This window comes from Castanea sativa, chromosome 1 (assembly GCF_040712315.1).
Source record: "Castanea sativa cultivar Marrone di Chiusa Pesio chromosome 1, ASM4071231v1".
NCBI lineage: Eukaryota > Viridiplantae > Streptophyta > Magnoliopsida > Fagales > Fagaceae > Castanea > Castanea sativa.
Window position 1 is genome coordinate 58,380,976 of NC_134013.1, and position 15,354 is coordinate 58,396,329.

General features: G+C 32.8%; 1 protein-coding gene across 1 annotated transcript; it reads left to right on the forward strand.

The window, feature by feature from the left end:
* Window positions 1-6,986: 6,986 nt before the first annotated feature.
* Window positions 6,987-11,229, forward strand: LOC142609211 (IAA-amino acid hydrolase ILR1-like 4). The gene is made up of 5 exons (XM_075780818.1): window positions 6,987-7,525; window positions 7,775-7,900; window positions 9,183-9,497; window positions 10,031-10,159; window positions 10,591-11,229. Exons 1-5 carry the CDS (start codon window positions 7,166-7,168, stop codon window positions 10,996-10,998), a joined length of 1,338 nt encoding a protein of 445 aa, XP_075636933.1. The 5' UTR covers window positions 6,987-7,165; the 3' UTR covers window positions 10,999-11,229.
* The last annotated feature ends 4,125 nt before the right edge of the window (window positions 11,230-15,354 follow it).

Below are 15,354 nucleotides of genomic sequence, written 5' to 3' on the forward strand. Positions count from 1 at the left end.
TAAGGCAATGCGATGCCTAATTTTTGTCTCAAAAGTAAGGTGACATGTCGCCGAATTTTCTCCATGAAAATCTGATACTTTGCCCGAATGCCTTAAGAAAGCATAGATTGAGACCACACCCATTCAAAAGCCAAACCTCAAAGCCCCCCATGCATGCAAAGCCCCGAAAGCCAATGCCAAAATCATGTTTTTTTACTGTCAATCTCCGAAAATTAAGGTTTTATCAAAACAAATGACTGTCCTTGGACAGACGTTGTGGGGTGTCTAACACCTTCCCTATACGTAATCAAACTTTCGGACCCAAGAATCAAGATATTTTGCTATTCACATTAGATTAGGAAAAATGGCCATTTTTCTTAGCCTAAGATTAGTAATGAAATTAACTAGAAATAGGTGACCAATCACACCTTAAAAAAACCCAATAATTGGTGGTGACTTCACTTACCTTTGGTAATCACCTAAAATTTGGCCAAGATTATTACCACAACTCTAAAGGTAGACCTACCTTCCTCCCTTAAGAGAGAGAGCACCCGAAGCTCCGCGCGAACCACACCATTATCAAGAAGGGGCTCCAACGAGCCACCCGGGCGCAGGAGCGTCGCCACAGCGAGTGGTCAAACAAAGGCCCGACGGTTTTTTCAGATCGAGGCCGGGCGTCAACATCGACTAGTATACTATATATTAAAAGTTGGGTTTAAACGTCGTGATTGTGCTAAGTGGCGGCACCAAATTACAAAAAAAAAAAAAAAAATAGATTTTTAGATTTTAAAAAGAAAAAAAATATACATAAAAAAGTCTAATTGCATCTTAAATTGCAGCAACGTATACTACACTAAATCAAAAGGTCTAATGCATCTTAAATTGTAGCAACCGTATACTACGCTAAAAAAAAGAGATCTAATGCATCTTAAATTGTAGCAATATTTATAGAATATTTTTAAAAATAGATATATATATATATATATATATATATTTTTTTTTTATCTTCTTCTCCTATAATTTCTAAGTTGATAAAAATCTTAATTTAATTACAATCTGAATTCTGTTCTCCATCTATTTCTTCTTAATTTTCATCTTCATCTAATCCTTTTTTTTTCATTTCAATTATATTACTACACCTATTAGCTAAAATTTTTTGGATTAAAAAATAAATAGCAATGTGATATATGATTGAGTTAACATGACATACTTTCACACACACACACACATATACCAACCATGGAATATAAAACTTTAAATGCAAAATGATTATGCTTGTTGTATCATTTATTTTTAGTTTATATTTTATTGACATCAATCTTGTGGATTTAATTTGTTGCAGTTTTTGTTTGATACTTTCTTATGTATAGTCCAGCTTTCCTAAAAGCAAAATTCGCTGCCAATTTAAAATTGGGTAAAAGAGGAAAAAAAAAGAAAAGAAGAAGAATAAATTAGATCCACCGGTCCAGTTTCTATGTAAGTCTTTCTTTGGTTAACTTTTTTTTTTTTTCATATTTTTTATGTTTAGAAATTTGGCTTTTTCTTTTTTCTTAAAAAAATGGATTGTTCTTAATTAATGAATTGAGATTTTTATTTGATTTTGTTTTTGGTTGTTTGTAATTATTAAATTCATTCTTTATGTGTGTGTGTGTGTATGTGTGTGTGTTGTGCTCTTTTCTTTCAGTTTTAATTATTTTTTTCTTCTAAAAAAATGTTGTAAATATTTGTTAATGCTTATAAATTTCGATAGTTTATAGATTTGCTGTTTCATTGAGGTTTAAAGCACAATACAACTATAGACATTAATCAAGTTGTATAATTTAAGGTGTTAGATTTTATATATATATGTATGTATGTATACAATTATGTTAGATAAAAATTATGTAATGATGTAATAATGATTCATTTGGTTCACATAAAAAAATTGATTCATTTAGTTATTTAAAAATATATATATATATATATAGAACAAATTAATAACTAAAACCGCACAACGCAGGGACTTTTACTAAAACTATTTAAGAATGTTAAAATCAATCAATAATAAAAAAAAACCAAATTACTACACATAAAAAAAATTTTAAAAAAAATAGTAATGTGATATTTGATTGAGTTAACGTGATTCACACCTCCACAAATTAAGTTTGAATCCAAAAGAAATTGAGTTGAACTAAAACTCTACTAAGTCTACTTTACTCTACTATTTAAGAATGCTAAAATCAATAAATAAAAAACCAAAATTAAGTGAAGACCTGCAGAAGAAAGGATTTGGCTTTTTCAGTGAGAATAGCTATCTTCTTTTTATTTTTTTGCATTTCTATTTTTCTATTAATATAGTTCAATTATTACTTAAATTTTATGATTTTTTAAAAATATTTTACATAATTCAATTCAACTTAATTATTGATGTATTTTTTGATTTTATGTTGTTAATTGATTGTGCAAGTTATTTTCTCACTTATGGCAATATCAAGATGGCTAGACACAAGTAATTTATATGTAAACTTTTACATTTACATTGCAACACTCTCTCTCTCTCTCTCTCTCTCTCTCTCTCTCTCTCTCTCTCTCTCTCTCTCTCTCTCTCTCTCTCTCTCTCTCTCTATATATATATATATATATGTGTGTGTGTGTGTGTGTGTGTGTGTGTAATTTATGAAATTTTTATTTCAGTTAAAATTTTATCACTGAGTCTATTTGGGATGGAACTCATCTACCATATGAAATTAGGAGATTTATGTGAGAGGAGCTATCTTCAATTATTTTTTTTTTTTTTTGAGTATCTATTTTTCTATTTAGGTAGTTCAATTACTACTTAAATTATACGATTTTTTATAAAAAATTTTAGATAATGCAATTCATCTTGATTATTGATATTATTATTTTTATTTGGTGTTCTTAATTGATTATGCTGATTATTTCCTCACTTATTGCAACATTAAAATGGCTATGACCGGTAATTTATAGGTAAACATTTACATTGCAGTCTAAATACTTACATTTTTGTAATTTATGAAATTTGTTTTTTTTTTCATGCATCACACAGGTTAGCGACTAGTATATATTAATCTGGAATGATGTTCAAGGAATTTAACTTTGATAGAGATCTACTCTACTACAACCATTAAAACACGGTATAGAACAAAACCTTAAACCATAGCCTCAACTATTGAAGCGACCATTAATATATCTCATATATTAATCACGACACATAGGCTTATTGAATAATAGTTTTAAAACAAAATTATGCAGAAAAATTATTACAAAAATTTGAAACACTAAGAAAACGGTTTTCTTTAATTCTAAAACTCAATCACATGTTATACTAGCATGATATCGAAGACCTGGCTCTGATACTAATTGTTGGAAAAACTGGTTGTTGCATCTCATACAAAATCTATAGCGAAAGCAATATAAGGATCTACTATATTCATGAGAGATAACATATAACCTTAAATTTTAGAACAAAGAAAGAAAGCGTACCTTGATGCAATGAAATTCAAAATTAAAACTTGAGAATACCTTCAATCTTCATCATAATTCCACATGGTACCCAAGATGAGTGGTCTCTCAATCAGTTCTTATGTACGTTGATTTTCCTTTGGAAAAGTATATTTCCAAGATCCTAGAGAAAAACGGTTTTCTCTTCCTTTTAATCATACGTATGTTTTAGCTGCCTTCGTAGTTACTTTATTTAATAACTCTTATTAAATAAAAACTGATTATCTAATTGAGTTAGCCTTTTGGGCCAGTCTAATTGGGCTTAAGTGTGTGGCTTGGGATGGGACCAAAGGGATTAATAAGGCTCTATCTCCAATGGGCTTCAGACTTATCTGTCAACTCTTGACAAATCCAAAGTTACCATTAATTATATTACAGGTACCACTATAGAAATATAATTGCACTCTAAACCTTATTAATAAATTATATCACAAAACTTTAATATAATATTATTCAACCCTTCCATGAAATATCTATAGTGAACAAAGTCATAATAAACTGTCACTTTATAAACAACTATTTTATTTCTTGAGTACCTGATTTAATCTTTTAGTTATTCATATTTATGAAATCTAATTTCAATAAATATAAATTTTAGTAACTCTTACTAAAGTGGTCGACCCTGAATAACAAGTTCCATTAAACTTATCTCAATGGAATATTTTGTGTTTCTATAGAAAGAGATGGATTCCATCTTATGAAATCTATTTTGTGTCTCAACACTACGTGTAGTTGCCCAACATACTGAGATTTTGACCATTAAACCAGATCTCACTCCTGATATATCAAAGTAAATTACAGTTCATGATTGAGTTCACTATCCTCTCAAGATTGAGAGTCTATGAAATTAGAAGTCGTGAAATTAATTATTTAGATGATACTTGCTCATTGAATAATTAATCTCACAACTGTTCAGTTCAATATGTCTTACACACTTAAAACATATCAACACATCAACTAGAAGTCTCCACTTCCATGATCAAGACAAACCATCTTAGTTGATACGTTATAATCTTCACAAATGAAACGCCTAATTTTATCACCGACTACGAACTATATTTTGAGTCTACGAGGAACTTGTGATTTATATCTTTTATAACTAAATCACATACAATGCATCTCAAAAACTATGATAATGTCCCATTAGTTCATTTACATATAGTCTCATATAATTAAACAATTTAATTATTTATAATATGCCAATAAATTGAATTTTAGAGCACAAACCCTAACAATAGCCATCATCACAGTTGTCGTGAGAAAGTTCAAGATGATGTTGAGGGTAGCCTGCCTGAAGAACTAGGCAACATGTTTGTGAACAATAGCGTAAGCCCTACCTTAAGTGCTATCTAGGAGAGCAACCTAAGCAATGGTCTATCTAGCTACCCATAGATGAATGGTGTAAGTATAACACCAATTATCATGCCTCCACCAAGCTGGAGGCATGCAGTAGATGCGCACTTGAAAACCAATGAATAGTTCCTTAACCTCCTCAAGCACAACTTACTAGCTGCTTAAGAAAGGATCAAGATCTAAGTATATAAGTACAAGGCTAACATAGAATTTGTATTAGGAGATTGGATCTTCCTCATATTGCTTCTTTATAGGGGAAAAAAATCATTGGCTATTAGGAGGAACCTTAAGGTGTTCTCAATTTTTTTGGCCCATTCTGAATCATCCAAAATGTTGGGCATGTTTCCTACAAGCTACAACACTACAAAACCCTCCCAACTCTTGGATCCGCCATTTGTTTCATGTTTCTTGCCTAAGCCTTAGGAAGGCATGTTACACCGTTGCCCACCCGACAACCAATAGATAGAGGAGAACTTTTCCCTAAGCCAAAAGCTATGTATTGGTCTTAGTTAAATGGTAAGGAACACAAGACGAAGATGCAACCTACAATCCAAGGCACCAAGTTAGTTGCAAGATTGCAAAAAGAGAAGCCTAGTTTGTTTGGACTTGCAAGAAAGTACACAAAATGGAGCCAAATTAGTTATTTTGGACTTACTAACGACTCGTAAATTACTTGTAAGTATGAGGAATTTCATTAGAACAAAGATTTTATTCTCACTTTCTATAAAAACACCGAAATCCTTTAAGGGTCCACTTCAACTATAAAACAGTCAAATGCATCAAACAGCCAAATTTTTTATGTGACAATTTGTGCTTGGAATATAAAATGAAACACGAAAAATGGAATTAAAGATTTGTATTCTTTATTTTAGACTAATCAAAAAATATATTTTTTGAACCAGCTTACATTTGAATTTTAAAAAGAAAAGAAAGAAATTTAAATTTGATAAGTGTTACACTCATCAGTGACCTTTTATCTAATTTATCCATAAAAAACCCTAGCTATATAACATATTTTTGTCCCTCCCTCTTTATATTTTCCTCTCGAACCTCATAAACGGCTGACCCTTGCTCTTCAACGCAATCATCATCGTTGACTTGCCATGGCTACGACCACCCTGCCAAGCCACTTATCACACTAGCCACCATCTTCGCTCAAACCAACCATGTCTAAAACAGCCACATCTCACACCAACCACCAGCCTTGCTCTCACCTAAAGCTTGGCCTACCCATGAATTGCTCTAGTGCCCACTAGTAAGTCAAGTAAAATCCTAGACTCCCAAAAGTATTCTAATGTTTAGCAAAGCCATGTTATCATCATCCTCTCTCCTCGTATTAAAGGTGTGGTTCCTATCATGAGTCCTACATTGAGGCCTACACCTATTGTAAGAGGAGGGAGAACTACTCCTGTAGGAGTAAATAATTTTTCTCGTGCAACTTAGTAACTAGTATATATAAAACAAAAAACATTTGAATTTTTGTTAACCTCTTCATATTGTGCCACATTAGCTTTGAAGGTCTTACAATTTTACACATTTTAGATATATATTTTAATTGATTTTAAATTATATTTTATATTTAAAACCTCCATTAAAAAACAAACATAATCATAATAATGCATACTAAGCATTATTATAATTATTAAATTTCATCATTCTTATTAATATCTACCATAATTCTCTATCTTTTTTCTTGTTGAAAACATAACTACCATAATTATCAAAAATCATACATATACAAAATAAAAAATGAAAAGAATCTCATATAAAGAAAGTGAAAATAATCATTTTTATTTTTTGTTATACTTTCTCGTGCATTGCACAAATTACTCATTAGCATATACTACCATCATACCATTGTATAAATCACCAAATTATGAAAGTATGTTACAGAGTCCTTTGTTATTTTTTAGCCTAACAGTTTCAATATTAATATCTTCTTCTTTTTTCATGGTACACAATGTTAATACCTTTTTTTTTTTTTATGGTTGTAATTGTCATGCTTTGGCCCATATTGTCAAATTATACTAATCTGATCAAGTATTAGTAATATTCCACTGCTCTTACCGTCATTATGTGGAGTCTTATCGCGCAGGGGTTGAGTTGAGGTCACCTTCTTCAGATTTTTTAACATTTCCGCCTTTTGTAGTTTTGCAGTTTGTAGTTTGTAGTTTTGTACTTCCCCACAAACCAGTCTCCCTACTCTCAAACAACTAACATTGCTCCTCAACACTTCTTATAGCCTCACTCCCACCAAACCTGTTTACCTATCTTTCTCATATTCGAATCCATTTTAAATCTCATATCCTAAATCTTTTTCTTTGCAGAACCAATGGGTTTCTCCCAATGGCTCTCTTTGACCTTCATCTTCCATGCGTTCCTGTCTCTACCAATTTCTTCAGAGCCCTCTCTTAGCCCTGAAGTGTTGCCTCAAATTCCAGTTGACTTCCTTGACTTGGCTAAAAGACCAGAGCTTTTTGATTGGATGGTGGGTATTAGGAGGAAGATACATGAGAAACCAGAGCTTGGGTTTGAGGAATTTGAGACCAGTAAACTTATTAGAGCCGAGCTTGATCAGATGGGCATCCCTTACAAATACCCTTTAGCTGAAACTGGTGTTGTTGGATACATAGGAACCGGTTCACCTCCTTTTGTTGCAATCCGAGCAGATATGGATGCTCTTGCTATGCAGGTTTGCTTCAATTATGGGATTCTTTAACAGTTTAGCTAAAGCTTCTTGTGTTTGACTTTTTTTTTTTTAATGGAACTATTATGTGAAAGATTGTAACTTTTTTGTAATATATGTGCAACATGCTTAATGGCCTTGGAGCTTGGTAATTGCTATGGATGATGATGGGCCTATCTAGTAATTCCTGATTGTTTTTGGTGAGTTCGAGTTAGAAAGGAATTTTTGGTAAATGATGGAACTTGTTGGTTACAGGAGAGTGTAGAGTGGGAGCACAAGAGTAAAGTCCCTGGGAAGATGCACGCATGTGGCCATGATGCCCATGTTGCCATGCTTCTTGGTGCTGCAAAGATTCTTCAAGATCATCGCCATGAGTTACAGGTTCCTTTCTTTACTTACTTGAATAGGAGTTTTACTTATCATGCAATTTGTTTACCAATGACTGCTTATGGGTTCAGTCAATTGCAGGATGTCAATTGATGATTGTTTGAGTGTCCTATGAGATGGAATTTGGACATTGTATATTAAATAGCAATTATAAATAAAAATGGTTTAAAGAGATAGACAAGTTTACTCTAATTTATAGCAACAAAAACCTCTCAAACTTTTGGGTTGGCTATGGGTCCTCTATAGACTAACTGATAACTAATTATAAACTCTTTCAATTTACGTAGAACATGCCTGTTGCCCCCTGTTTCAGCCATAGAGTTATACACAATTATTTTACTTCATACGGGTCAGGTGTTCTTATTTACAATTGTTTATTTCCTAGTATGCATATATTAACAATTGGGTTGGCTGGCTGTCTCAAAGGGGACTCTGGAAAGAATATGTCAGACCCCTTGAAATTTTCTGTTCATGGCCAATAACTTGAGTTATTTAGTTGGAGACCTGTATTTGACAACAAAGATACCAATTTCCTTTATAAAGATACTAAGAAAAAGATCATTTTTGTAGATTTTTATTTATGACACAGATTAATACATATTTAATTTTCTTTAAGTATCCATTCTGGCCTTTCCACGTCAACAATACATTTGGTAAGTAGTATTAGATTACTGGAGTGCTCATGCTGATATATTTGGTTGTCAATCTTCTCTGTGAGTGAGTGTGAAAAGTTTAGTAGCACTACTTCTTAAGAGGCTAAAATCTTACTCGTACCACCAATTTATGTACATAACTGCAAATGGAAAAGTGCAAATCATACATACAAATTATCTAATGCTAGATATGTACTCTAAAGTAGACTAACAAGCATAATAACCAGTTTGGCATAAATATTACCCTTGAATTGCTTTTGTTCTTCATTTCTCTTTCCATTTCCTACTCTACCTATGTTATATCGTTGTACTGTTTGAGGTGCATTATTGAGTATTACTCTTAAGAAATGTATTAAATGCAAGGTATTGCTCACTGACTAGTGTCTCATACATAAAAAATTATTCTCTCCCTTTTTCGCCTTTGCATAACCAGGAGCCAAATTAATGTTGTCTTACATCACAGTTTATGTTGCTGTAGCAGTATTCCAGTTTCGCCTTTGCATAACCAGGAGCCAAATTAATGTTGTCTTACATTAAAGTTTATGTTGCTGTAGCAGTATTCCAGCATACGTGTGTTCTCTTCTTAAGAAAATTTTCGTAATTAGTTCTTCTGTTTTCAAAAGGGAACGGTTGTACTTGTTTTCCAACCAGCTGAGGAAGGAGGTGGGGGAGCAAAGAAAATGTTAGATGATGGAGCACTGGAGAATGTTGAAGCCATCTTTGGTATACATGTTTATGCTGCTCACCCTATCGGTACAGTGGCCTCCAGGTCTGGCCCTATTTTGGCTGCAAGTGGTTTCTTTGAGGCAGTAATAAGTGGAAAGGGAGGTCACGCAGCCATTCCCCAGCACACAATAGACCCAATCTTAGCAGCTTCCAATATAATTGTTAGTTTGCAACATCTTGTTTCACGTGAAGCTGATCCCTTGGATTCACAGGTTCTCTCTCTATCTCTATCACACACATGCGCGCGCACACATCCTTGCATCGAGATCAAACAATTTTTTTTTACATGGGATAAGTCATAAGAACAAAGTTTATTTCCTTGTATCAGATTCTTTTCTTTTTGGGGGGTGGGAGCCTAAGCCTTCCCATCGAAACAAAAATAAAAAGTGCAGCATTACAAAACCAATCTTATTCCTGCATCAATACCCTTACAGAGACTCCCATCAATACCCTTGGCCTTGTCATTAAGTTTTTTATGCCTCCCACCAATAATAGTTTTCATATCTGGTATCTGTCTAGTGCTACTTCTTTAAAAAAATCCGATTTGAAAGTTTCATTCCCCCATCTGTCTTTTCAGCATCTGCAAATAGTTTCACAAGGAACTAATTGCATAGATATATATATACCAACATGGTAACATGCACTTGGTTTTTTTTCCCTAGCGAATGAAAAGAAGATACATATTTTCAATTTTTGTCAATATATTTTAGTACTTTCTTTACAATAATTTCATATTTTATTGCAGGTAGTTACAGTTGGAAAATTCCAAGGAGGAGGTGCATTCAATGTTATTCCAGATTCCGTCACAATTGGGGGCATATTCAGGGCATTTTCAAAGGAAAGCTTTATCCAACTTAAACAAAGAATTGAAGAGGTAAGTGTATTCAATGCCAGAGGCCCTTTAATTTTGGCAACCAATCTGCCCTTTTTTTCATTTTCCACCTTGACTGGAGGGTGGGCAACACAACAAAGGTAGCTCTCTGATGCAGATTGGTTAAGGGAGAAGAAAACATTTTAATATTTTATGTTGTTTTCTCTTTCCCTTAACCAACATGCATCACTAACGGGGGGACTAAAAATATCTAGGGACTAAGTTGAGTATAGGGCCCAAGTTGGTCAGTTTTGACATTTCTTAGACCTAGTTGGCATTAGCCCAAATCTCAGGATAGGCTAATGAAATTGACCCAAAACAAAATTAGGGTATCCTTTGTTTTCCTAGCTTGCTAGCTCTCTTCTTGTTACATTTTATATGACATATGTTCTACTCCTACATTGACTTTCAATTCTCTTAAAATGCAAGTGCAGGTTATCACGAAACAAGCCAGCGTACATAGGTGCAATGCAACTGTCATCTTCAATGAAAAGGAGAAGCCCTTTTACCCAGTGACTGTAAACGACAAAGATCTGCATGAACTTTTCCAAAAAGTTGCAGGGGACATAATGGGCGCCCAGAACATATTAGATAAGCAACCAACAATGGGAGCAGAAGACTTCTCATTCTATGCAGAGGTGATTCCAGGATACTTCTTCTCTCTAGGGATGAAGAATGAGACCCAAGGAAGGTTTGAATCAGGGCATTCACCCAACTTTAGGGTCAATGAAGATGCGCTTCCCTATGGAGCAGCATTACATGCATCATTAGCCACAAGATACATCCTAGAGAAACAATCCAAACTTAATCTGCCAAAGGGAAGCATTCATGATGAACTGTGAGTGCTTTTACTGATATAAAGCACTGTCAAGATTTTGAATTGCATTGTATATTGGAAACTAGAAAATGAAACGCTTGTAAATTGAATTTGTCATCGATCATTTTAGACAACCTATCTCAAGTTGAATTCAGAATGCGCTTTTTTTTTCCCCAAGATAAGTTTATACTTTCAAATAGATGTTAAATTTGGCTGGTTCAAAATTTTGAAACAAAATTTTGGAATTTGACTAATATATTGATTATTTTCTGTTCATATTAACTTTGTGTGTGTGTGTGTATGCACACACTTACAAGTGGGGGAGGGAGATTTGTGAGATCCAATAGCTGGTTTTGTCGCAACATGTTAGATTTGATCTAGATCCTAATATCCTTGATTCCTCACCCAGTCATCACTGGTATCCTTTGTACCTTTGCCTTGCCTTCAACTCAGAGCCATTTCTAGCAGGATCCTTTCCATGATGGCAATGCAAGTTCTCCTTGAACTCTTGACAAAGGATTAGAAAAGAACAACTTTAGATTTGGGCCAAGGTGGTCGCTATTCACCTTCCTTAACTCAAAATGATTAGTAACTTTATTACTAGGGTAGCACCTTATCTTGTCGAGGATTATTCTACTAGTCTTTTACCCCCGCATCCACATGGTTATGGGATCATCTTCATTTGAAATGGATCTATTTCATGGTCCAATTATATGTTACAAATCTAAAGGTATATCAGGTACCATATCATTTAAAATTTTAAATGATGTGACACTCTTTACCATTAGATCTAAAAAGTCAAAATCTTATCTATGAAGTGAACTCTCTCCATTTTCAAGTCAAATGGAAAGGACCCTATTCACACACCCACATATAAAAACATTAATCCCACAATTGAGTTTTCAATGAAAAACCCACTAACAACCATTTCCTAAAACATCCTTTCCTATACATCCATACGAAGCAAGGGTAACCAAAAGGGAGTTACATATTATAGGTTTAGGTCCTTGAATCATTTAGCTAACTTCACTAGAAAAAAAAAAAAAAATGCAAGTTGGGTCTTCTTAGAGATCAGGAAACTACAAACTAAAAAACCTTAGATTAATCTTTTACTTTTAGGCTGTGACTTGCGTTAAAAGGGTGTGAATGAATGGCATTGAACTCGTGGAAAAGAAAAAGACTTGAGAGGATGAATTGGTTCTTGATGATAGCAGAGAAGAAAGGGGTGGATGGGTCAAGTGAGTAAACACGAGGGAGTTTATTCCAATGCAATGAATAATGAAGAAAACAAAAGAATGGTTTGAGGAGCGGGTGCCAAGCTTCTATGAGGAAGCTCTACTTCATCAGTAGGCGTCTGGACTCTGGATCATACTCCTCCAGTGAATCCACGTGTTGCGCTTCACAAGTAACCGTTTACAGGAGTAATTTATTCAAAAAAAAATTCAGATCTAAGATCTAATGCTCAAACACACACACATATATACAGAGAAGATCCGAATAACAGTGAGAAATTTCAAAATTTGGGATTGGAATCGGAATCAAACAGATAGTTTGAATTTACCGTGAAAAAGAAAGAGAGGAAGTACCTGATTTGGTTAAGGCCAGTTACTGCAGATTTGAGGTTATTGAGTCATAAATTTTTTTTTTTTTTTTTTTAAGAGAAGAATGGAAGTTAGAAGTTTTTTTTTTTTTTTTTTTTTTAAGAAAAAAATCTCGGAGTGAATATAATATTAGAGCCTCACGTTTTGGGCCGGGCCCTTCTTCTAATCTTTTGCGCCTCTCCTTTACGCTAAGTTGACGCCTTCCCCATATGCAGCCATAGTTCTTTTTAACGGAAAATCTTATATTACATAAATTGTTCTATTGGACATTTATTACGTTTTTTTAAATCAACACATTTTTTCATTTTTAACTCATCTGGTAAAGTCTTTAATAGTTAATAAAATATTTAAGATTCAATTCTTGCCTACACTAAAAATTGATTGGTGTCTTGATTCAAATAAAAAACTATTATCTATAGTAGAAGTCATAAATTGAAACTCTCTAAAAAAACTAAAAAACACAATTGGTTAAAATTATATTTTAAAAAAGATTTCAATAATGTGGTCGTGTATGGTTGTTTGAGTTGAATCTTAAGATGCTACTACTAGCTAGCTCCAAGTGAATATTTGACTTCAAAAATTAGGGTTTGAAATCTAAAAATGCTTTGTTTAATAGGGTTTTAAAAAAAAATGCACGAGTGTTATATAATTGACACTCGTCAATGAATTTTTATCCAACTTACCCATAAAAAAAACCCTAGCTATATAACATCCATTTCTCCCTCCTTTATATTTTCCTCTCTTACCTCATAAATGGATGGCCCTTGTTCTTCAACTTGATAACTAACCTCTAATAACCACTCGACCATCATTGTTGACTCGCTGTGGCAACCATCATCTTCGCTTGCACCAACATATCTAACAACAGACACATCTCACACCAATCACCAGTGTCACTCCCACCCAAAGCTTGATCTACCAATGAATTGCCTCAGTGCCCACTAGTAAGTTGAGTAAAATCCTAGCTAGACTCCCAAAAGGAATTCAACGTTTGGCAAAGCCATGTCATCATTGTTCTCCCTCATCTCATGGAAGATGTGGGCGTCACACCTCTTGTGAGAGGAGGAAAGACTCCTCGCATAGTAGTGAATAATTTCTCTCACACAAGTTAGTGGCTACTGTATACAAAACCAAAAGCGTTTGAATTTTTGTTAACCTCTTAATGTTATGCCACATAAGGTTTGAACGTCTCACAATTTTACACGTTTTAGATATATAATTTTAATTGATTTTATATTTTAATTTATATTTAAACCCTTTATTATTAGAATATTTTTCTTGTCATATATTCCTTTAAATGGTAAAGTATATAATTCCATATGCAAAAAAAAAAATCATAATAAATGCAAATATTAATAATTACCATAATTATTGTAAATTTCATAATTTCTGTTGGTAACTACCATAAATTTTTTCCTTGAAAAACATAACTACTATAATGATCAAAAGTTATATTTATATAAAATAAAAAAGTGAAAATAATCAGTTTTGTTAAACTTTCTCATACATTCTGCAAAAATTACTTGTTACTTTTAGTATATACTACCGTCATACCATGGTATGCATGACTAGATTATGAAAGTGTGTCATAAAGTCATATCTAGATTATGAAAGTGTGTCATAAAGTCTGTAAACACTGAATGCCCTTGTTCTTTTTTTTTTCCTTAACAATTGTTATATTAATATCCATTTTTATGGTATGTAATATTAATTCCCTTTTTTTTTTTAATGTTTGTAATAACAATAGGATTCTCATCAAAAAACAATAGGATCTAGTTAATAGGTGTCATTAAGGTATTTATTAATAGACCATTTTATAAAAGTTCTTATATTACTTTCATGGGAAATGCAAAAAACTATATTTTTTTAAAAATTGTTTCTAGAAAAAAAAAAACTGTTTTTTTTTCTTTTCCTATAAAAAGCTTTTAAAAATATATACTAAATCAATGTTCTTATGGCTTGTTTGGATCTCTTAGATTTGGATTTTGATTTAAGGGTGCATAAATCCAAATTATTTTTTTGGAAAGTTTAAAAAATGTCAAGGATTTAGATTTGATAAATCCACTAAGAATTTTCAATATTAAAAATGTTTGGATTTGAAATAACTCCAAAAATCAATGGATTTGAAATCCCTTGATTTCAAATCTATTAATTTCAAATTCAAATCCAAATCTAAATCTAAGTTCTCAAACGCAACCTTAGAATATCTGTTAACTTTTCCAATAGTCATAATATTTTCCATTAATAGTTTTGTCTCTTTAAGTAACTTGTGTCTGCAAAGATAAGGTTCACATTCCAACTATAAGAAGAAAGAAAGAAAAAGTTCAAATCCAGACTATAAGAAGAAAAAAAAAAAAAGCAATTTCTATTGCACCGCACTCACTCACACTCACTCTCACACATAGTTTTTTAAACTAAAATCATGAGTTCAAACTTAAAATCATGATTTATGTGTCAAAGAAGTGAGTGCATGAAATAAACATTGATCAATAATGTGGTGCACATTCATTGGCCCGAATTGTCAAATTAGACTACACATATACAGCCCCAAGTTAAGCATTAATCTGGTAATCTCTCATATTTAGGGTAGTGTTTGTTACCGACACCTATTAAGAACATGTTAATAATAGTATGTAATATCTATTCTTTAAATTGTGAACAAAAAAAAAATATCTAGTATTTTTTAAACGTTATTACATGGAGTCCCATCCCGCACGTGTTGAGACTTGAGATCAGTTTCCTCAGATTTTTTAACATTTCCGCTTGTTTATACTTTTTGT